The 25,848-nt window shown below is 36.4% G+C and overlaps 1 protein-coding gene across 4 annotated transcripts in view; it reads left to right on the top strand.

Annotated features, from left to right (window-relative positions):
* The window catches only part of efl1 (elongation factor like GTPase 1), a 158,344-nt gene that overhangs the window by 13,157 nt on the left and 119,339 nt on the right, over nt 1-25,848 (top strand). For all 4 annotated transcript variants that reach the window (XM_048183670.1, XM_048183674.1, XM_048183673.1 and 1 more), the window contains exons 10-12: nt 1,057-1,193; nt 4,352-4,474; nt 9,994-10,093. In XM_048183670.1, the coding sequence (XP_048039627.1) occupies nt 1,057-1,193; nt 4,352-4,474; nt 9,994-10,093 (360 nt within the window). The remainder of the gene's footprint in view (nt 1-1,056; nt 1,194-4,351; nt 4,475-9,993; nt 10,094-25,848) is intronic.

The raw sequence follows: 25,848 nt of genomic DNA, 5'->3' as shown, positions 1-25,848 counted from the left end.
TTTAGAAAAGTGTTTGTCTTTTTTTTTAGGTTTTTAGCTACCTTATTGCTTTTATAAAACGGTTACCACACAATACAAATATTAAAGCCAGAAATATGTATCAATGCAACTTTCATTAAGTAAACTTTCACTAAAAGCCTTCCTTCCGCCGGAAAAAATAGTCCTTGACGGTGACCAGCAACAGAAGTTACATTAATATGCCATTAGATGGCATTAGATGGTCTTTATGAGTGTGTCAGACAGTAGCGAAGACTTTTACATTGAAAAGACTGAATTGTTGTGAACAAGGAACAAGACACAACTGACAAATGCTTTGACTAGCGCTGTCAGTCACGGGAAAACCCCTTAACTGTTAAAAGGACAAGATATTACATCAGACATTTAAACTGATTTTTTAATATGAACATAGGACTGACATGAAGGAAAATGCAAAATCTGAATGCAGGTAATAAACTCGTTCACTCGATCTCTTTCACACAACACTCTTCTACATAATACAGTAAGCTTCAATGAACAATATCAATTTGGGTGAAGCGGTCATAGCCGTGTTTTATTGTGAATAAAACGCAGCTATTGACCAATCAGAATCAAGGACAGAAACTAACCGTTTTATAAATAAAAATAAAAGCTGATTTAAAATATTAATAAATACTATGATAGTAAAAAATACTAAAATGACACTGGTGGTATTAAATTAACCTTAGCAGTGCTAACATTTGTTAGTGCACAATGTTATGAAATTGAGGCAAGATGAAATAAAAGTTTGTATATTTTATGAATGCATGTTCCTGGTGTAATTGTGCATAATTCATCAGTGCACATAAAAAAAGAAGAAGAAGAGTGGCAGAAAATCCCCAAATGCAGATGTGTAAATCTTGTCACATCATACACAAAAATAAATAAATAAATAAATAAATAAATAAATAAATTAGAAAATGAAGGTGCTTCAACTAAGTACTGAGTTAAGGGTACAAATACTTTTGCAATGTAATTATTTCAGTTTTCCCTTTTTAATTAATAAATTATTATCTTGCTTGACTATTTTCACATTTCCAGGGACAAAGAAAAGGTGGAGAAGATGGTGACCTCTCTGGGGGTAAAAGTCCTGCCTCGTGACCTAAAACACTCGGACCCCAAAGTGCTTCTCAGTGCCATCTGTAGCCAGTGGCTTCCTGTGTCTCAAGCCGTGCTCTGTATCCTTTACAAACACTGGCGATCGCTGAAAAACACTACCATTCAAAAAGTGTGAGGTCAGTACGTCGTCCTGTTAATGTTTTTGAAAGAAGTCTCACATGATCCTTCAGAAATCATTCTAAAATGATGATTTGATGCTCAAAAAACATCTCAAAAATGCCACGAAAGACACAAAATGCATCCAAAATGGGAAAAAGCTTTGAGAATAACTGTAAAAATAGATTTGACTAGAAATCTGAGATGTATTTTTACAGACTGCTATAAGCCACTGAAAAGAGAAGCAAATGGATCGCTAATTCAATATGTTGATTTTCGAGGTTAAATCATACCCTATATACTCATCAATTAAATATTTACCATCTTATATTCTGCATGATTGGATGTTTTTAAATAAACACTGACCAAAACGTTTTAGGGCTGGAGTGGACTATATGATATATTGAACATTGATATATGTGATCACCTGGACCTATCTATATTGTATTTATATAAAGCGTTCACAGGCAGATTTGCTTTATGTATTTCCCCGGCGTTGAAATCAAACACGATTCCTGGCTGCATGTCAATATCCATGGATTACTGAATCTTTGGTAAGTTGTAAGGGACACTATATCGAGTCCAACCTTTAGTTTAAACCGATAATCGCTTGTTTTACTCACATTTTCGCAGTTTCCCCTATTAAATCCAGTCATGCAGTAGGCTCTTTTGCCACTCAGTCCAGCTGAGGGCGTGTGTTCCAGCGGGAAAGTGACGTCAATGCATAATGTTTGACTAAAACAAATAGGTTTAACCTCTTGTATCTTGGACAGTCCAAATGTCTGAATTTCAGAGTATAGTTTCTAGAAACATACAACACACAGTCTTCTAATTATACCCAACCTCCAGTGACGTTAGCCACATCAGCACTAGGCAGTTGACTGGCGTTGTCCACCTCCTCAGCCGTCACCTGTCCTGTCGTGATCTCACCAGCTGTATGGGGAGGAAACGCAGAGCCGACCGTTATTAGATGGCTCCTTCTGCGCAATATGATTGACGCGGGCACGCCTCGCAATTACTGTGGTGACAGGTGCTCGCAGTGAACCGGTGCTGCCATTAGCGCTTTTGGTAAAATGTCAGTTGTTTCCCTAAACATGTAATTGAGTGATTCTCAGAATACTTCGCAATAATGTGCAATTTTGGCCTGCTTGGCAGGTGTTTTGTGTTTGTGTGTTCTTTTCTTTTTTTTTTTTCTTTTTTTTTGTGAATGGAAAGGAGTTGGAACTTTTCAAAGCTTTTTAGCAGTTTAAAGGTCCCGTTTTTCGTGTTTTTTTGAAGCTTTGATTGTGTTTATAGTGTGCAATATAACGTGTTCATGTTTCGCGTGTAAAAAAAACACAGTATTTTTCACATAATTTACTTATCTGTATACCGCTGTTTCCACTGTCATAAAAACGGGCTGATGACTTCCTTGTTCTATGAAGTCCCTCCTTCAGAAATACGTAACGAGTTCTGATTGTGCCAGCGGTTCCTGTGTTGTGATTCGACAGCAGTTTAGCGCCTCTTACCATAACGTGGAGATGCACGCGCTCAGTGTTATTGTAAACATGTCTTTAATTTTACCTTATCAATTTGAGCCGGAATCAGACCCGGTGATTGGACTGCGGGATGAAAATAACAGCGTTTCGACGACATGGCGACAAACACACTCTACAAACGCAACTCTTGTGTATTCCTGTGGGCGGAGGTTAGTCAAAAAACTGTTTTAGTGACGTCATTAAAGAAGGAAGTAGAGGGATGTAGTCCAAACTGGCCGTTCGATGTAGGCGACTTCTGTTAAATAAAATATCTCGCTTGGCATTGAACTTTGAGCTTTAAAATTTTACAGATTTTATTTATACTCTAACAACAACATTACACACTAACTAAAGTTTGAAACATGGGATCACGAAGAACGGGACCTTTAAATCTTTGCTTTTTAGTGGTGAGAACTATTAGATATGTTAGATAAACTTGTTTAACATAAAAATGACCTACAGTAGCATGAATATTAGCGTGTTTAATTCCTCAGATGTGTGCATCCTCCTTTGAAAATGCTGATTTTTTTTGTTTGTTTGTTTGTTTGTTTTGTCTCGCCTCACAAACATCAACAGATCTTCTCGACTGTATCCAGTAATCGAAGTCATAGAAACCTCACAATTCTGACATCATTTTGTTTGTCGACGTTCAACCCTGTTACCAAAGTTATTATAAGAAAGAAATCTTTAATCCCATACTTGTCTTACATTTATTTGAAGCGCACTACTGTTCAAAGGTTTGGGATCAGTAGTCATTTATTTTTTTTTTAAATATTAAAGATATTTATAATTTTACAAGAGAGTTTTGTTCCAAATATATGCTATTTATCAAAGAATCCTAACAAATTATCACGTTTCCACAAAAATATTAAGCAGCACAACTGAACTTATGCACAACTTTTGCTTTGCCATCACAGAAATAGAATACATTTTAAAAACCGTTATTTTAAGTTAGGGTTCACAATATTACGTTGTTTTTACTGTTGTTTTAATCAAATCAATGCAGCCTTAGTTACCATAAGATAATTCTGTCAATAACATTAAAACTTTAGTATTTGCAAACCTAGCTTAATTTAGACTAAATATGAGCTCTAAGATTCATATAAACAAATTTGTAACACTTTAGCATGGGGAACAATTCTCAGTGTTAACTAGTTGCTTATTAGCTTGCTGTTTATTAGTACTTACGTATAAGCACATATTAATGCCTTATTCTGCATGATCATATTCTACGTCCCTTAATCCTACCCAATACCTAAACTTAACAACTACCTTACTAACTATTAATAAGCAGCAAATAGGAGTTTATTGTCATAGTTAATAGTTAGTTAGTAGTGAGAACTGGACCCTAAAGTGTGACCATTAAGATTAATAAATGCTGTAGGAGTATTGCTTGATAGTTCATGCTATCTAATGTAGTTAACTAATGTTAACTTAACCTTATTGTAAAGTGTTATCAGTAAATGAAATATAAAAGCATGTGATATTTACACATTTCACTGACAATTTGTTAAAAAAAAACTAAAACACATTTCAGGCCCTGTTTTGTACCCTATTTGTGGAAAGTGCCAGTCGAGTGTGTTCTCTTTAACTGTGTTACTCAGCAATGGTGTGTGAAAAGCTGCCCAGCCCAGCTGAGATCTCGGCTGAGAGAGTGGAAAAGCTGATGAGCGTGGGAGCGCGCAGGTTCGACTCTCTGCCCGAGAAAACACAGGAGCTAAAAAAAGGTGAGTGCGTGTTAACGGCTATGGCAGAGGATGTGATTCACGCTGCATTTCCTACCGCCAGACTCCATCTGTGAATACACCGTTTTGAAAACTCACACTCGTATTGCACGCATGTGCTCTTCACTCAGAAAAAAGGCGCCCTCAGATCTTTTCTAGCACTTTCTGCTCACTGCAGGCTTCCTAGGTGTACAGCACCTGCTCTGTGAACTGTATTTGGATCCAACACCTCCACTTTTGCCTTGGGGCTTTTTTAAGCTGTATGATGGTGGCCTTTTGCTGCGTTCCTCTTCTCTTAAAGGGAATATTTCACCTAGAAATTAAAAAGATGTCATCATTTACTCACCCTCATATCATTTCAAATCATTTTCCATGATTTCTTTTTGTCTGTCAATCAAAAAAGCATCATGAAAACACAAAAGCGCCATAAAAAAAAAGTTGTCTGTATATCTTGTATGCTGAAGTCAAAAGAAAGCTGTGTGTGAGTAACAGACTTAAAGGTAGCAGGGCCGTAACCACCATAGACATCATAATATCCCCTCTAATAATTAAAAATGGCCAAATTGTCCCCCCAATATTTGAAACTCTTGCACTGCTCTATTGTTAGGGTGACACAAAGATTTAAAATTAACATTTTGAGTCTGCTGACTCTACCTCAGCGGTCTAACAGCGCTCGTCAATGTCAAAATGATCGAGATAGCCAATCAAATCAAAGAAGGCGGGGTTTACTGTTCACAGAAGCAGAGTGTGAATTCCAGCGTGCAACTTCAGTTTAACGTAGAAAGAGAGTGAGGTAAGATGTAAATAGCAAAACATTTAATACATGTTTTGCATTAGAAATGTTAAAAGACAGACAGTAACATCCAGTGATGCAAACTACTTAACTTTTTCTCAAATATGGCCATTTTTAATTTGTAAATATGCATTTAGGCTGTAATTCCTTCATGTAATTCCTGAGTGTGATGAGACAAGAAATATTTTCGAATTCTACATATTTAGGCATACAAATAAAAGTATATGTGTGCATGTTTTAATGTCAATTATTTAATGCAAATTATTGGAACTATTATTTGCAATTAGACCTAGAATTTCTTGTTCTGTTTCTTTAAGCTTCCAATGTTCAAGACATGCCTTGAAAGGTAGGGTTGGCAATTTCGGAGCGGTTAGCAATAGCAAGCTAGCTTTGAATGCACAAGATCCCACCCTCCCTTCAGAGCATCTCCAAAGCCACGCCTCCTCCAAAACACATGAACACACACAGCAGATTCTGCAAAGCTTCATGAGAGACGGTGTTAAATTACCTCATGTCTCAAAGCACATAACAACTTACAGAGCTCTTACTTGTACCACCTGACGGCTGCAGATTCATTTCGGCGTTGATCGTGTTGACTTAGAAACACATAATTCCGAGTCTGAGGACGGGAACAGCTCTGGGTAGAACGCCACGGGTTGCCATCTTGTAATTACGGTTATGACATGGAGTGAACGCAGCATAAGCTCGTTGTTTTTGCTCAAGAGGAACAGTAAAAGGTGCTTCTGTTTGTTTGTGGCACTCAGTGACTGATGTCTGTCTAACTCTGCATAGCAGGAAACGCGCTGATGATGTGTGATGTCTGTGTGAGCAGGTGTGTGGAGATATATATATATGTATGAATAAAAACTATAATAGGATCTCGATACCATTATAGTTTTTATTCATATTTCAAATTAATTTTATGTTTATATTCTCTGTTTTTGTTTTAATTTCAGATAAAGTTTTAGTAATTTTTTTTGAGTTTTTGTCATATTTTTTTTTTTAACAAAATTGTGTGTTTGTTGTGTTTTTTTTTTTTTTTTAATTACTCTGGTTTTAGATTTTGGTAACACTTTAGTTTAGGCTCCAATTCTTCCATCCTTCTTAGCAATTATTCTTTATTGCATATTACCAAAGTCCCTTTAAGACAAGTCATTTCACTCGGCGGCCATCTTTGAAACGCCTCTCGGGCATCCTGGGCATCATGCAATCTCTTTGAATGGAGAAACATCAAATTCTCCAAAACTGTTCGCCAACCTTACGATTACATTTCATATTTGAAATCGCCAATGAAATCTAACAACCGGCTCATAAATTTAGTTTCTAAACGCTCGAATCATGACAAAAAAACTGTATTTTTTCAGGCTGGATCAAGCTATGCATGCGCAGACCTAAATGCGCGTCTCTTCTGGGGCGCGCGTCTGACTGTTTCTATAGAAACCGGTGATTCTAATGGCCGCTGCAGTGATGCGATGACTTTACCAGTCGGCGATTGGCTCTTATTTAGAATCGTCCAGCCCTACCTAGTAATATCAAGGACTATAGAATAACACAAGACGTGTCACTCGTATTGTTTTGAATGGGAGAAAGTGTAACGCGCAATATGGCGGAATAAGTCCCGCCATATGGCCTAAAATCAAAACCTCGATTAATTGAACATTTTACCTCGATTAATGAACGATTATTTTATTTCTGATTTTTTTTTTTTTTTGCCCTCATAGTTCACTGACAAGGTTTGTACTGTAAATAGCCTATGATTGACTATTAATAAGGTGGGATATTTTTTTTCCTGTTGAAAGAGTGATCTGACATCATAGCTCACTATCAGCAGTTATTTTATCTATGGTTTGTAACATTTCTTACAGGTTTCTGCTCGTTGTAAATCAGATAAAGATAAATTAGCACAGTACCAGTAGTGATTGCGTGTGTGAATTAGTCATACCGTCTCTCTGTTAATTGTGAAGCTGTGGGTTGTAAATAGTTCCTTCAAAAGTAGAAAAAATAGATGCTATAACTTTTAAGTTTCTAAGCTATTTTAGTGATAAATCACAGGACAGCGCTGACAACAAGTTTCTGCGTTCCTCTGTGTGCGCGCGATCTTCACGTTTTGCGCAGCTGTTTGTATGAGTGTTCGTGCCACATGCAGCTGCGCGAGCGCGGCATAGATGTAGGTTATATATCTATGCGAGCGCGGTAGCTCGATATAATAATACACATCCGATCGTCTAATCGCTTGAATGTCCAAACCATAAAACAAATACAACTGACAAAGTTTAGTCAAGACGCAAGGCTCACCGCTCGCGCGCCATCACTATGTGTTGAACCAGCGTTCACCTCCGTGTTTTGCTTTTATGCACTTGGGTAAAGTTGGTTTTATATTCGCACATTCGGACATCCGTATTCAATAGCCTTGTTAATCACACTACATTGGACATTCAGTGGACATTCACAAGTAAATATGCCATTAAAACAATACTTGCCTATTTTGATCGACTGTGAAAAATGTTGTAAGTTGACAATCGTTGGTTGTCAATATCATGTCGCTGCTTAAAATTCGCAAACATTAATTTATTGCACATTTATTGGAAAGTCTGAATTCATCAGAAGTCTGAATGTGCGAATATAAAACCAACTTTACCGAAGTCTTTTATGCCACTGACTGGACTGGGCGGAGTCACGTGGCTACACACGCAGTTATGTTTTTAAGGGGGAAGTATCAGTGCCCAAGGAAGTCGACCGGAAGTTGAAGTCGGCCGCGTGCCGCCATCTTGTAGCAGAACTTCACTTGCGTTAGCATCCCATTGACTCCCATTCATTTTGGCGTCACTTTGACAGCGAATAACTTTACATCTGAGGTGTTTAAAGACTCCATTTGTCCATTATTTATTTCTAAAGATACACGACAATGTATAAAGGGCTCCATTACCTTCTATGTTACATTATGGCCCCGTAGAAACAGTTTTTGTAAAAATAGGCTAACGATTGCGTCATAACCACTCGACTCTCTCGACAGACAGGAGGAGAAGCTCGCAGGCAATAGTATGCATTAACTTAATATGGCGTACTGGCGTTACATTTTAAAATACTATACAAAATAATTAATCAGAATACTTACTCCTGCTCACTCACGCCAAAGAACTCCCCGCTCAAGCTCGCCGTCTCTGCAAGATTAACGATGGCAGTTTGCACGCACAGCTACTAGAAGATTTACATCTGTCAGACAGGTTGCGGACGTCATCAAGCTTAGTTTGAGTCTGCGCGTCAGAAACGGAAGTGCTAAAAATCGCTAAAAATGGGCTTCACTTGTCTCAATTGAGTTCCAATGGGGTCGCTGTGTCCATTTCTTTTACTGTCTATGGGAAGTATTAACAGGATTAAAAAACCGAAATAATCGACATGGGAAAATTACGTCGGTTAGAGGTTCTGAATTTCGGTTTCGATTAGTTTTCGATTAATCGTCCAGCCCTATTACTAGGATATTGGGTGTTTATTAGTACTTATAAAACACATATTAATGCCTTATTCTACATGATCATATTCTACATCCCTTAATCATACCCAATACCTAAACTTAAAAATTAAACTTAATTACCTCACTAACTATTAATAAGCAGTAAATTAGGAGTTTATTGAGGCAAAAGTTGTAGTTAATAGTTAGATTATAGTGAGAACTGGACCCCAAACTAAAGTGAGATTTATCAGATTTCGATGACATCCAATGCTAATATGCGATAGATGACTACATGATGACAGAATTTTATTTTTATTTTTGGGTGAACTATTCTTTTTAAAAAATAAAGGTTTAATTTAGAACCAAAACAATGTGTCACAATGAGTTTGTTATTCTCTTGTTCTTTAGGAAACCATCTACAGTAGTGGCCAAAAGTGATGTCCAGTCTAGGAAAATTTACATTTTCACCCTTTATTAAAATATTATTTAAAATTTGTTAAAGATTTTGTAATCATATTCCATAGTTGTGTTTAGAGTCAATTACACAATAAAATATATGCCAAATTGTGCCGACATAATTTTTGTCCAGGTTGTCATGCAAAGAAATTATGAACGCATGCAAAACAAGAGATAATATTATGTTGTAACTAATTATGTTGTAGTCAATGCATGCTTTATTCCTGTGAGCTTTTTGATTCTCTATGCCCCTTTTTTTGTCAGATAAATACCCTAACCAAGTTTAGTGTTTTGTTCTTCCCTCATAATTAAAATAGTTAAAATTAACTTTTTGAATCTACAAAGAACCAAATAGCTGCTGAAGAACCCCATACAGCTAAAAGTGGGTTCTTGATAACATGTTTCTTTGTGAAATCTATAGTGCTGCATTAAAGTGTCTGCAGTTTATTAACTGACTTTTGTAGCCGTCTGTGTTAAAAGTTGCCAGAGGACATTTGTTTTTGCAGCCTTCGCACAGTTGCGACAAGAGTTTGTGTAATAGCAGGATGCTTTTAATATTGTGTGGCCTCAGGCTGAGGTTTCTTTGAGCTCATGCATTAAAAATCCTCAGTTCTAGCTTACGGATTGTAAAATCACACTTTAAAGTCATTTCTGATGCCGCTTAAGTGTGAAATTTAGTTTGATTTTGTATTCATATAAAAAGACCACACCGTGTCCCATCCGTATTGTGTTCAAAGTCCGAATTGTGCAATTACACTAGTGTTGCTGGCATTAAATAAGACTCTTTTTAATCTTTTTGCTCTGTGTGTTTGTCCCCTGTAGCATTTCTAGATTGTTCAGCTGATGAGACGGCGCCTGTAATTGTTTTTGTGTCAAAGATGTTTGCCGTGGACTCCAAAGCTCTGCCGCAGAACAAACAGAGGTATTGAACTTACAGATGTGTGATATTTTAAGCCAATGTCTGTTTCCTATGTTGTGTGTGGTTCATTTTCAGATAGATGTTAGTTATATAGAGAGATTGTATTGTTGCGGTTATGTTCTGTAGATGGCATGTGATCATAATTTTGGAGACTTAATGATCCTAAGACTGCAGTTCTCTAACTTTCTGGTGCTGTTCAGTTGTTTTTAATTGAATCATTTTACATTTTGGTTTTTAGAATTTTTTACTTCATCGAAATGGTATGAAACTTGGTAAAGGTTTTGGCACTTGCTATGTGAACACAAACCAAAAATCACAGGCATGATCGAAAAGGTCACACTTGTACTGTTTGCGATGCATTGGAAACGAATGGGAAGCGAATTTCATCTAGTGGAAATGTTTGGTACTGCACTCAAACAAAATCTTACTGAAAGCTCATTTTTTGAGATATATAATATAATAATATTCCTAATGGTAATTTTCTTTTCCAGCATAACACATATGAATACCTAGATATGTTAAAACACTATTCACAAAACTAGTATAATGACCATTCGGACAAAAAGTCTTTTTGCTACACCGGCTATTAACAGGTGAATTGAGAATTTACCGACCATAAATATTCCTTACTGGACATACAGAATATTTTAAGTATATTGTTGCTCCAACACAATTATTTAGCTTTTCCCCTGGATATGTGTAGCAAACAAACAGTCTTGAAGGTTGTTTTGTCACACGCAGCATCATATACAAAATGAGCCTGTTTCTGTCTCCTGTCACATAAACGTGAAGACCCATTGTGATTTTATTTTCATATTTTTGTTTTGGTGGCTTAATGTGAGGAACATTCCACATATGTGTCTCCACATGGTGTTCGGTAGAAAAACAGCCTTCAGGCATCATAGATAAACGTCTGCTGGTAAATCTTCCTCTGAGGATAGATTTAGGACAGATGTTTTCTTTTGTAGATGGTTTATAGGACTTTGATTTGAGTCGTTCACATAATTTACATCGGCGAGGATTAGACTTGAACTGTGTGCAGCAACCGTGTTACTTGCGTTCATTCTGGACCCTGGCTATACTGCGCAACAAAGACAAAATGCTAAGAAAATGTCTAGACTATGAAGAAAGAATTTGTCTTAACGGTGCTCTGATGCTCAGAGTGTGACATTAATTTCAAATAAATCAAAATGAATAAAAAAAGACTTTCTTAGCTCCAGTGTTACTATAGTTACTGCACTCTAAAAAAATTAGGTCAAATACAGACAAACCCAACTGTTGGGTTAAAAATTTAATAAAGAAATTTAAAAGGGACCCATAATGTCCCTTTTACAAGATGTAATATAAGTCTCTGGTGTCCCCAGAATGTGTCTGTGAAGTTTCAGCTCAAACATTAGCCCCTATTTGGCTGTGAGCAAAAACACGCCATTTTTGTGTGTGTCCCTTTAAATGCAAATGAGCTGCTGCTCCCGGCCTTTCCAGAAGAGGGCGGAGCTGTAACAGCTCAACAACCACAAAGCTGGAGAATCTCACGCAGCCAAAATGAGGATTGTCAGTAACGGTGTTCAGCCTTACATTGTTCAAACCGGAGTCGACACTGATGGAGAGACTCAGGAAGAAGTTACAACTTTTAGACGTTTCTGAATGGTTAGTGGATAAATTGATGTAGTTGCTGTGGAGTTGATTCAACTCATCCACTAGCATGTGCCGTCATGTTAATCTTTTGTGCAAATCCAGTGTTGAATTGACCCTCGTTTGTGAAGCAGTCCGGCGTAAAATGACAGCATGTCAACAACACTCGACTACAACAACTCTTCCTCTTCTCTAAAGCAGCCCAACATGGCCTCGCCCCCTTTGTTGTGTGTTCTCGGGGGCGGGGTTTGTGTAAATTTTGGGGTTTGTGATGGCACTAACCCAGGAAGAAGCTCGTTGTAGTCCCTACCAACTACTTAAAAAGTGATTTCTGTAAAAGAAGATCTCTCCCTTTGCATTGAATTTTGAGCTTCGTAACTTTGTAGATGTTGTTTATGCTCAAACAGCAACATTACACACTAACTAAAGTTAAAAAAGTGAAATCATAATCAAGGACCCTTTTAAAGGTGGGGTATCCAATTTTTTCAACTACGCTGTTTGGAAGTTAGTCGGGCCGATACCAACAACCTACATCTAACCAGTCAGCATTTGGGGGCGGATGACAGTCATGGAGACAGAACGAGCAAGAGGGAGATTTGAAAGAAAAAAAGAAAAAAAAATGAGAAAAAGATAAATGATGAGAGACCATACAAAACAGCTCAAAGGAATATCACTGGAATTATTTTTTATGACTGGGCAAGTGCTGTAGGACTGGTGTTAATATTAGAAAAGCTTTCCAGCGCTGGAGAGAGCTAAGCAGGAAGGTCTGAAAACAGACTTAGAGGCTGCTTTGAACCTGCTTTTCATGTGAGTAAAACTGGGTTTGAGTGTCATGATTGTCTGGAGCTGCTGTGCTGTTGGCAATTAACAACAAACTCTTGTTTGTACAAACCCGATTCCAAAAAAGTTGGGACACTGTACAAATTGTGAATAAAAACAATGCAATGATGTGGAAGTTTCAAATTTCAATATTTTATTCAGAATACAACATAGATGACATATCAAATATTTAAACTGACAAAATGTATCATTTTAAGGGAAAAATAAGTTGATTTTAAATTTCATGGCATCAACACACCTCAGTTGGGACAAGGCCATGTTTACCACTGTGTGGCATCCCCTCTTCTTTTTATAACAGTCTGCAAACGTCTGGGGACTGAGGAGACAAGTTGCTCAAGTTTAGGAATAGGAATGTTGTCCCATTCTTGTCTAATACAGGCTTCTAGTTGCTCAACTGTCTTAGGTCTTCTTTGTGGCATCTTCCTCTTTATGATGCGCCAAATGTTTTCTATGGGTGAAAGATCTGGACGGCAGGCTGGCCATTTCAGTACCCGGATCCTTCTTCTACACAGCCATGATGTTGTAATTGATGCAGTATGTGGTCTGGCATTGTCATGTTGGAAAATGCAAGGTCTTCCCTGAAAGAGACGACGTCTGGATGGGAGCATATGTTGTTCTAGAACTTGGATATACCTTTCAGCATTGATGGTGCCTTTCCAGATGTGTAAGCTGCCCATGCCACACGCACTCATGCAACCCCATACCATCAGAGATGCAGGCTTCTGAACTGAGAGCTGATAACAACTTGGGTTGTCCTTGTCCTCTTTAGTCCGGATGACATGGCCTCCCAGTTTTCCAAAAAGAACTTAAAATTTTGATTCGTCTGACCACAGAACAGTTTTCCACTTTGCCACAGTCCATTTTAAATGAGCCTAGGCCCAGAGAAAACGCCTGCGCTGTTTAGATATGGCTTCTTTTTTGACCTATAGAGTTTTAGCCGGCAATGCCGAATGGCACGGTGGATTGTGTTCACCGACAATGTTTTCTGGAAGTATTCCTGAGCCCATGTTGTGATTTCCATTACAGTAGCATTCCTGTATGTGATGCAGTGCCGTCTAAGGGCCCGAAGATCACGGGCATCCAGTGTGGTTTTCCGGCCTTGACCCTTACGCACAGAGATTGTTCCAGATTCTCTGAATCTTTGGATGATATTATGCACTGTAGATGATGATAACTTCAAACTCTTTGCAATTTTTCTCTGAGAAACTCCTTTCTGATATTGCTCCACTATTTTTCACCGCAGCATTGGGGGAATCGGTGATCCTCTGCCCATCTTGACTTCTGAGAGACACTGCCACTCTGAGAGGCTCTTTTTATACCCAATCGTGTTGCCAATTGACCTAATAAGTTGCAAATTGGTCCTCCAGCTGTTCCTTATATGTACATTTAACTTTTCTGGCCTCTTATTGCTACCTGTCCCAACTTTTTTGGAATGTGTAGCTCTCATGAAATCCAAAATGAGTCAATATTTGGCATGACATTTCAAAATGTCTCACTTTCAACATTTAATATGTTATCTATATTCTATTGTGAATAAAATATAAGTTTATAGATTTGTAAATTATTGCATTCCTTTTTTATTCACAATTTGTACATTGTCCCAACTTTTTTGGAATCGGGTTTGTATTTACTCTTGTGTGTTGTACATTCATTTTTTTGTGCTTCCTTGTCGTTCGTTCATCAACTGCGCTTTATTTTTCGTGAAGCATTTTGTTGCACGTCAGTTGTGATACACAGACACCCACTCTCGTATTGCGTGTGTAACAGTGACCAGATAGTGAGAGTTGTGCAGGTAAACCACTGCACACTGATGGCCGCTAGAGAATGAGGTGTTTAGAGTTATTGTTAGTGCACTCGCCTCGCATGCCAGCAGCAATTGGGCCAGGGTTCGAAACCGCCTCGGAGCAGGGTGGTTAGGATTGGAGAGTGAGTTTTGGAGCCGGAGCAATGAAGAGAGGGGTGGGTTTGTTTGGGTTGATTTCAAATATCAACAGTGTCCAACAGCGTTGTTGAAAAAATGGATACCCTACTTTTAACCCAACGGTTGGGTTGTCCATATTTGACCCAAATTGAAGTTGAAACAAGCCAGTGTGAGTGGTGCTTTTGCAGAGCAGTGGGACATTTAAAGGAAGTCTTTCGGGATTTAAAAACTGCATTTTTTTTTTTTTTTTTAATAAAAGGATTATTCCAATACCATATGAGTAGATTTCTGATAAAAAATAGTCTCTATTTATTCAATAGGTACAAAAATTACAATTTATCCTGGGGAATCTGATTTGATTCCCTTTGAATTCCCAATAGGATCCTTTTAAGATTGGTTCCTAACGATGAGAGAAATTCCAAGAAGAATCCTGTATACATTCCTCCAGGCTTTTTGACTAGGACGAGAGCTCCAGGATACTGAATAATAGATCTGTGTGTGTGTGTCTGTGTGTGTGTTTGAGTAAGTTTGCTAGAGCCCTTGGGTTCTACAAACTTAATGGACCTTGGCCAAACAGCGATGTAGCGGTTGATCGATACGGCACCTTGCTTGCTCTCTCTGTGTGTGTACTGTATGTGTGTGAGCACAAGTTTGTGCTGCTGCTTTTTTTTTTTAGTTGTTGTTGAACTATGACAATTGATATCCTACAGTAATGTTGCTTGTTTAGATCCTGTCCCTGTTGATGTCCTTTGTGTCTGGACTCAACTGAAATAAATGTTTTTCAATTTTCATCCTCCTAAGTAAGGTGACATGGTGTCAGCGCTGAGGAACAGTGCCTGTCGCAGATCCAAGAGCAGACGCTAGATGGCGCTCTCGGCTGCGTAAGCCTCCTCATATGACCTCAGATCTGAGGGTATGAGCTGCTCAGACTCTTTGTTCTGGAGTCAGTGTGTCAGTCAGCCTGCAGACGGGAACAAAAGCAGACGGCCCCTTTTGGACTGACCTCGGATCAGACATTTTCCATTATTCATCGGGTCGGGTGGAAGTGTACAATGATATTTGGTGCTGTTACAGATAATTCAGTCAAGTGGGTCTTTGTTTCCATCTGTGTCTTTTCAAACATTCCACCCACTCACAAAGTCTTACACTTCCATACGTGATTCGTCTGTCCAGTGTTCGCAGCCCTTTTGTTCTCACATTTTGTCTTCCTTCTCACCTTCTGCAGTAGGTGACAGCCTGGGGTAGAGGTGGGCGGTATGACCAAAATCTTATATCGTGGTATGATTCATTTTACCTCAGTATAGTGATAAAAATGCAATGAAAAATAGTTGATAAACAAAAAAAACAAGTATTAATGGCTAATCCAGTGAATGAAAGGTACTTCATCTCATTTGATTTATTTTCTTTTTTTAGTTGCAAACATATAAATATTTTCTAACAATATAAGTCTTTACTATCACTGTTTTTTTAATCAATTTAACACATCCTTGCTAAATAAAAATATCAATTTCTTTTAAAAAAAAGAAAGAAAGAAAAAATACTGACCCCAAACTTTTGAATGGTGGTGTATATTGTTACAAAATATTTCTATTTTAAATAAATTCTGTTCTTTTTTTACTTTTTATTCATCAATGAATCCTGAAAAAAATTATCACAGGTTATAAAAATATTAAGCAGTACAACTGTTTCCAACATTGATAATAAATCATATCAGAATGATTTCTGAAGGATCATGTGACACTGAAGACTGGAGTAATGATGCTGAAAATTCAGCTTTGATCACAGAAATAAATTACATTTTAAAATATATTAAAATAGAAAACTATTATTTTAAATTGTAATATTTCACAATATTTCTGTTTTTTTTGATCAAATAAATGCAGCCTTGATGAGCAGAAGAGACTCAAAAACATTAAAAATAGTAATGTTTCCAAACTTTTGACCAGTACTAAAATAAATAAATAAATAAATATATATATATATATATATATATATATATATATATATATATATATATATATATATATATATATATATCTGACTTCCTGTTGGTCAGAGCTAATGACTGTAAATTAGAAAGTTGTCCGGCTTAATGAGAACAATAAGTGTACCGAGTTTGGTGACTGTAGGTTAAACTAACCCCCCCCACTTTTGTCAAAAGTGTAGTGCCCCTGCTCCCCGCCCGCTTCTAAGGCTTTGCCCATGTCTACTGTATGACAATATTGATGTGTGTCGAGTTTCATCCAATTTGAAGCATGTTAAGAGCCTTAAAAATGCCCAAGAATATTATAAAAGTTTGACGTGTTGCCGTGGCAACAATATTTAATATATCACAAATACATTAACAGGTCTACATCTGCCATGTTTTCACATTATTGTGATGAAGTTTGAAGCAAATCGGGTAAAGAAGGTGGTGAAGAATCTCTAATGTATCAAATGTAATGTATTTGGACTGTGTGGATTTGATCTGGGGATGGGGCTTTGTTAATGTTGGATGTGTTAGGCTGTTTAAATGCACTGTTAACCTGCTGTTACTTTGCTTCTGCCCAGGGACAACAGATGAAAATTAGCTTGTAGCTATCTTTGGTCTGTACAATATATGTATTGTGCAATGTCCCTGTCAAACAAACAAACAAACAAATAAATAAATAAATAAAATTAAGAGGGTGATCTCAAATATATATATATATATATTAGTCATTATTATTAATTTAAAATAACAGACAGCTATATTTTTCATTGTCTCGACTTGTTTAGGACACGTCAAATAACAAATCATTCTTGCGCATTATAGATATATCTACTGGTTGACACATTTTTACCGTTACATATATATACTGGTCTGCCGCCCAGCCTGGAATGATTTTGAGGCCTTTGTTCTCACCCTTTGACCTCACCCTCACTCTTTCATGTCGACTGGGTACGCGTGACACTGGACAGCCGGCGATATGGCACGCTGATGTCAGAGCGAATTATCTGGACTTTAATGGGTGGAGAGACAGTTGCACTTTTAATCATTAGAAGCAGATGGGCTGGGCAAACCCGGACGACGCTCGGCGGCGCTTCTGTCTCTGAGTGTTGTTTTGATAGAGGGGGCTGTGGAACATGTGTAGACCCTTGCAGGCCGTATGTAGTATCTCATTGGCTGCAGGAGCTCCTGTGTAGCTTTAGCTGACGGATCCGCCGTGCAACTAATGAAATCCATGCGGTGTTTGTGTAGAGCGGGAAGAGTGATTAGAGACATGCATGTGACTGTCAGAACTTACACGCAAGAAACACTGTTCTGGAACCCGTTGCTTTCTTGGCAAAGTATTGAGATGGGTAACTGTAAGCAGGTTAAACGCTGTAAGTGAACATGCTTCTGCTATGTGATGCATTACATAGCATAGCAGGATATTCAGTGGAAAACTTATCGTATTAAACGTATTATCTTTCAAAAATTGGTTGGATCGTGAAAAATGGGATTTAAGTGCCAGAATGAGGCCAGGTGGATAGAGATTTATGGATATAATGCTTACAGAGGCTGCATTTATTTGATGAAAAATACAGTAAAAATGGTAAAATTGTGAAATATTATTACAATTTAAAATAACTGTTTTCTATTTGAACATGTTGTAAAATTTAATTTATTCCTGTGATCAAAGCTGAATTTTCAGCATCAGTCTTCAGTGTCACATGATCCTTCAGAAATCATTCTGATATGATGATTTGATGCTCAAGAAACATTTATGATTTTTATCAAAGTTGAAAACTGTTGTGATGCTTCATATTTTTGTGGAAACCACGATACAGTTTTTTTCCATGATTTTTTGATGAATAAAAAGATAAAAAAACAGCATTTATTTGAAATAAAAATCTTTTTTTTATTAGTTTAATTAGTTTTAATTAGTTTAAAAAAACTATTAATGTATGTTCTGTAACTTTTGATCAATTTAATTTGGCTCTTGTTGAATAAAAGTTTAATTTCTTTAAAAAAAAAAAAAAAAAAAACAGTCTGACTGATGACAAACTACTGTTCAAAAGTTATATAACTGTTCTTTTTTTGCCTTTATTTATCAGGATAATAGAGATGTTACAGGAAAGTAATTAAAGTAATATTGAATAACTATAATTTAATTAATCACTTGCAATACTAAAAATGTACATAAATAGAGTAAACAGTCAGTTCATGGAGTCAAATCATGGAAACAGGACATTGTTGCTTTTTTAAATTAAAAAATACACTGTATTATGTAGATGTGACTTTTGTCCACATTGCCCAATGGAGCAAAGTGTCAAGCTAGTGTTAACCCTATGTGATGCTCAGAGTTCAGATTATTTCAACTTTGACCCCGTTTCACACTGACCTTTCAAAGTGCAGACGGGCAATTTGTATTGTTATTACAGAGGCGGTGCCGTGTATAAATCAATGCCGGATTGAAGCGAAACACTGTACGTTAAATCTGTATCATGATATTAAGATAATAATCACAATCATATTATACAAATTAGATATTCTATGCAAATTAATATAAAGTTGATTTTTTTTTTTTTTTTTGTCCATTATACAATGGATTTTGACTTAAGTCATAATATCAACTTTTATCTAAATTGAACCTCTATACCATTTTATTCTAAAATGTTTTTGTCTCAATTGTCATATTTTTGTCTTAATAGATTGTTTGCACATGACGTCACTGCTGCAGCATGAAATGCGGCTGGAGGGCAAGGAGTGATTTTTCTATATAGGAATCCTATCACAAACTCAAAATTCATTTGTTTTGCGTCGTTTATGGGTGCTCAAATCTATCAAACCGAGAAACCACAATGAGCTTTTATCGATTGTTTTTTAACTTTAACAGTTGTCACCTTTAATAGCGTTTTGCGTCTGCTGATACTGAAATGAATATAGATACCTGCTTACCTTTTTTGTTTCTGACTTGGTTAAATATTCACATTCTTCATGGTATCGTTTGCATGGAAGAGAAGATATTTTATCATGATTTTATCATTTGGTGTTTTGTAGAATTCCGTTCACAATGTTGATCTGGTTACCGTGAGAACAGTGTCACGCACCGCTGCTGCTGCAGCCATCGTATGGTAGAAAATGTCCAGATAAAAAAAAAAGTGTTCAGCAAGCTGACAGAAGTCAATCCATTTCTTTGTTGGAAGGGTGTAACGTTAAATGTAACTGTAGTTTGAATGTTTTCTTTGTAAATATTCACTTTCCCATATGACCACGGAGGAGAATCGGAGGAGCATTCAGCGGACATACACCCTTTTTTACAGTCTATGACAGACACTGACACTGTATTTTTTTTTTTTTTTAACAAATGACAACCAAAATCAAACCCATAGAAGCTTGTGAACAGTTTTGAAGTGGCTGTGTGCAAGTTATGCCCATGCACAAGACTGAGAGTCATACTTGCAAATGGTAATTATTAAACCAAACAAAATACAAAACTTTCAATTGAAAATTGTATTACACAGTCCATTTTTCCCCTGAATGATGATGTGAGCTCCTGTTACAATTCTCGATTCAGCATAAATGACCTCCAGTGGCGACATTGTTCACAATCACCACAGAGAATCAAAAATACCGCCCTGAACGTCACTAGCAGAAAGGCAGCGCGATATAAACAAACCAGACTAGAACTCGTGACGGCAGCTTCACATTCTCTATATCTACCTCCTCGTCGTCAGTCTTTTAATTCAGTAGAAAAATCGCTCCTCTTTATAACATAAGGTTCACGTTGAAAATATGTTGTGATTTTCTGTTTATACCTCTCTAAACCAGCACAGAACGTACTTTTCTCTATCTCTTCCATTCTAATTTTCACATTAATTTCGCACGTCACCAGAGCCATGTGATTGCAAACAACCTATTGTGACATTTTTCTCATAATATGTACTTATGTCATAACTTTTGTCATTTGTCACTTTATAACATTTTATTCTAAAATGTTTACTTTTTGTGTCATAATTGACTTTTTTCTCATAATTATGACTTTATGACATTTTATTCTAAGATGTTTACTTTTTGTGTCATTATGACATTTTTATCCCGTAATCTTCACTTTTTTGTCATAAAAAAATATACACATTAGATATTCTATGCAAATTAAATGCAAAGTAGTTTTTTTTGTTGTTGTCATAATTATACAACTAATTTTGACATCATAATATCAACTTTTTTCATAATTAAAACTTATTCTAAAATGTATTTGTCACAATTGTGGCCTTATGTCGTAATTTCTACTTTTATATCTTATGCTGTTTTATCTCATAAAATGTGCTTATGCCATAATTTCAACTTTTGTCATAAATGCCAGTTTTTATGTCCTAATTATGACTTAATACCTCTATGCTGTAAGTGAATCATAACATGACATTTATGACATTTTATTCTAAGATGTTTACTTTTTGTGTCATTATGACATTTTTATCCCGTAATCTTCACTTTTTTGTCATAATTATGACTTTAATATCTCTCTCAGCAAACCATAACAGAGGAAATTCATATACAGAAGTCTTAAAGGTACGGTTGCTAAAACAGGCAGTTTGACTATAAAAGGGTGAATAATGTTAAAAGTTAATTGTTTAAGAGTGTAGAATAGGTTTTCTTTAACTTTTGAACATGTTCACATATACATTTTAACTGGAACCGTGTAATTTCTCTTCTCGGCACCATCAAAACGAAAAAATATTATACACATTAGATATTCTATGCAAATTAAATGCAAAGTAGAATTTTTTTTTTTTGTCATAATTATACAACTGATTTTGAAATGTCATAATATCAACTTTTTTCATAATTAAAACTTATTCTAAAATGTATTTGTCACAATTGCGGCCTTTTGTCGTAATTTCTACTTTTATATCTTATGCTGTTTTATCTCATAATATGTGCTTATGTCATAATTTCTACTTTTGTCATAAATGCCAGTTTTTATGTCATAATTATGACTTAATACCTCTATGCTGTCAGTGAATCATAACAGACATAATTCATATACAGAACTCTTAAAGGTACAGTAGTTAAAACGGGCAGTTTGATTTTAAAAGGGTGAATAATGGTCATGAAATCTAAATTAAATTTTTTTTAATAAGGAAACTTGTTAAAAGTTAATTGTTTAAGAGTGTAGAATAGGTTTTCTTTAACTTTTGAACATGTTCACATATACATTTTAACTGGAACAGTGCAATTTCTCTTCTCGGTACCATCAAAAAAAAAAAAAAAAAATATTATATACATTAGATATTATATGCAAATTAAATGCAAAGTAGAATTTTTTTTGTCATAATTATACAACTGATTTTGAAATGTCATAATATCAACTTTTTTTCATAATTAAAACTTATTCTAAAATGTATTTGTCACAATTGTGGCCTTATGTCGTAATTTCTACTTTGATATCTTATGCTGTTTTATCTCATAAAATGTGCTTATGTCATAATTTCTACTTTTGTCATCAATGCCAGTTTTTGTCATAATTATGACTTAATACCTCTATGCTGTCAGTGAATCATAACATGACATTTATGACATTTTATTCTAAGATGTTTACTTTTTGTGTCATAATTATGACATTTTTATCCCGTAATTTTCACTTTTTTGTCATAATTATGACTTAATATCTCTCTCAGCAAACCATAACAGAGGAAATTCATATACAGAAGTCTTAAAGGTACGGTTGCTAAAACAGGCAGTTTGATTATAAAAGGGTGAATAATGGTCATGAAAAATTAAATTACATTTTTTTAATAAGGAAACCTGTTAAAAGTTAATTGTTTAAGAGTGTAGAATAGGTTTGTTTTAACTTTTGAACATGTTCACATATACATTTTAACTGGAACAGTGCAATTTCTATTCCCAGCACCATCAAAACAAACAAAAAAATATTATACACATTAGATATTCTATGCAAATTAAATGCAAAGTAGAATTTTTTGGTCATATTTATACAACTAATTTTGACATGTCATAATATCAACTTTTTTTCATAATTAAAACTTATTCTAAAATGTATTTGTCACAATTGTGGCCTTATGTCGTAATTTCTACTTTTATATCTTATGCTGTTTTATCTCATAATATGTGCTTATGTCATAATTTCTACTTTTGTCATCAATGCCAGTTTTTATGTCATAATTATGACTTAATATCTCTATGCTGTCAATAACAGACATAATTCATATACAGACGTCTTAAAGGTACAGTAGTTAAAACAGGCAGTTTGATTATAAAAAGGTGAATAATGGTCATGAAATCTAAATTACATTTTTTTTTTTTTATCAGGAAACTTGGTTATAAATTGTTTAAGAGTGTAGAATAAGTTTCTAGTAACTTTTGAACATGTTCACTTGTACATTTTAACTGGAACCGTGTAATTTTTCTTCTCGACACCATCAAAACACCTTTTCCCCTGACTGAAGGAGACAGATAGATTGAACTGGTTGGAGCCATGTTTAATTTAGAGTGTTTCAAGCGTCAGTTTCACTCAACGTCATCTCGCCAAACACTTTTGATGCTTAAACACCTTCTACTCCGTGTGTTTCGAACGCCGTCTAGCTCAGTGGAGATCAACTCCATTTCCTTCGGGTCTGCTAGAGTCATCGAGGGATGAGTGCGATTTATGAAAGGAAAAAGAGTTGGGCCGCGGTAATGTACTCCTGTTTATTCAGTCTAACATCATGCCGTTTCCTTCAATCAAGAATGCTGCGGTTAATATGCCACCGTTTTTCGGCCTTGACCGCCAACTCCCTGCGTATCCTCCCTGCTGCAGGCTGTTCAGAGAGGAGATGAGCGGCTCCCAGTGGCTCTTCAGTATGTTTGTGGGGCTTTCTACCTTCATTGTTTGCTTGCATTGACTTTGTGTTGTACTCAGTCCCATCTCACCCTCCTTTACTCCAGACAGACGCGCTCTCTCTCTCTTGCCATCTTTGTTTTCTTTGTCTGTTCCCTCTCTCTCATTTTCTCTGTGTCATGTATTTCCCCAAGCTTAAAGCAGTCAGCGTCAGGGTATCCAGGCATAAAGTTTCTTCCTGACCTGAGATGATCTTTTTTCTGTCTCATGTCTGTGGAGTCTCTGTGCTTCACACAAACACACACACACACACACACACACACACACACACACACACACACACACACACACACACACACACACACACACGCAGAGAGACACAAACACATGGGTGTTTCTTCAACTACGGGCACTCTGTGTCCCAATGGTTGAATTTTATTTCAACCTGTTTCTTTTTGTTTATGAAGGTCTTATATATATTTAACCAGGCCTTTATCATTTATTTAATCATTTATTTTTGATACTTTTCAGTTGCCTTTTATGTATAGATTAAAGGCTGTCATTCAATGTAATGTTATTAAATTAACTGAATTATAATCAATTAATTGTAAATCAGTATTTGCTGTGGCAAATGAGTAAATCATTTATTAGACAAAAAGTGGCTCTAGAAGTCAATATTGTTGGTTGCAATTATATATCACTGGATATCAGTTTGTCGCTGGCTTTCAGTCCACATTTTTCATTATTTTCCCCATTCAAATTATGACTCTCTCATTTGTGTCAGTGAAGAGCATTCTTGAGATGAAATATGAGAAAATCATGCTAAATATCACTGTGTGTGTATGTTTATATATATATATAAACTAGTGCTGTCAAATAAATTAAGCACGATTAATGTAATCTAACATAAATATAAACATGTGTTTATATAATGTGTGTATGTATATTCATTTCCCTCATTCCCCTCAGTCTCGTGCACAGTTGACCGCGCGAGCCTTTCAAAGATACTCCTTTGCCCACGAGTGCGAAACGACACGTTCACCGCATGCACACGCGCAACGTCCATGGTCATAAAAATTCAGCTGCGCGGCCACTGTTCAGAAAGTGAAAGCTAGTCCACAGTCAAGTAAACGTTTCTTGCTTGCGCTGTCTGAAAACGCATGAGAAACATCATGAGACAGGAGAGACTCGGACATTGCAGTACTGAACACTGAAAAGTGCATGCATGTAGATTTGGATAAAACAGTTAAAGGGTTAGTTCACCCAAAAATGAAAATGATGTCATTAATGACTCACCCTCATGTCGTGTCAAACCCGTAAGACCTTCGTTCATCTTCAGAACACAGTTTAAGATATTTTAGATTTAGTCCGAGAGCTTTCTGTCCCTCCATTGAAAATGTATGTACGGTATACTGTCCATGTCCAGAAAGGTAATAAAAACATCATCAAAGTAGTCCATGTGACATCAGTGGGTTAGTTAGAATTTTTTGAAGCATCGAAAATACATTTTGGTCCAAAAATAACAAAAACTACGACTTTATTCAGCATTGTCTTCTCTTCCAGAATCCTTTCCATTGAACTGATTCCATTGAACTGATTCCATTGAATCCTTTCATCTGTCACCGTTGGTAATGCACTTTTACGTCGCCGTGGTTGATTTTGGCGATTAGGACATCCGCGACATGCACACTTACGCACCATTTTAAAAAATATAGCAATACCAAAATACAAACAATGTAGAATAGCTTGAATACAGCGTAATAATACTCCCTCAGACTGAAAATGAAGCTCAGGCGCACCAGATAACACGTCAGCAGCGTCTTACATCAGCAGCGTCACTGCGGAGTCGTGAACCACACTCCGGAGCAGAAGGGGGCGGTAATGCACCAATAAGCTGGATGCCAACCGCCGTAAAACAGGAAAGAAGAAGAAGAAGAAGAAGTGGAGTTGTGAACACGGATTGACAACAGACCCGGAAGAGAAGACAATGCTGAATAAAGTCGTAGTTTTTGTTATTTTTGGACCAAAATGTATTTTCGATGCTTCAAAATGTCGCGGATGTCCTAATCGCCAAAAACAACCACGGCGACGTAAAAGTGCATTACCAACGCCGACAGATGAAAGGATTCAATGGAATCAGTTCAATGGAATCAGTTCAATGGAAAGGATTCCGGAAGAGAAGACAATGCTGAATAAAGTCGTAGTTTTTGTTATTTTTGGACCAAAATGTATTTTCGATGCTTCAAAATCTTCTAACTAACCCACTGATGTCACATGGACTACTTTGATGATGTTTTTATTACCTTTCTGGACATGGACAGTATACCGTACATACATTTTCAATGGAGGGACAGAAAGCTCTCGGACTAAATCTAAAATATCTTAAACTGTGTTCTGAAGATGAACGGAGGTCTTACGGGTTTGACACGACATGAGGGTGAGTCATTAATGACATAATTTTCATTTTTGGGTGAACTAACCCTTTAATCGATTTGATGCCATGCCCGAACGCCGTTTATTCCTTCACAGTGGCATGTAGCGGACCGGCATGCAGGGCTATTAAATTATTTTTCTTATTA

The sequence above is a fragment of the Megalobrama amblycephala genome, linkage group LG3 (genome assembly GCF_018812025.1).
Source record: "Megalobrama amblycephala isolate DHTTF-2021 linkage group LG3, ASM1881202v1, whole genome shotgun sequence".
Lineage (NCBI taxonomy): Eukaryota > Metazoa > Chordata > Actinopteri > Cypriniformes > Xenocyprididae > Megalobrama > Megalobrama amblycephala.
The sequence above is the reverse complement of the archived record's forward strand: the minus strand, read 5'-3'. Positions and strand labels throughout refer to the sequence as shown.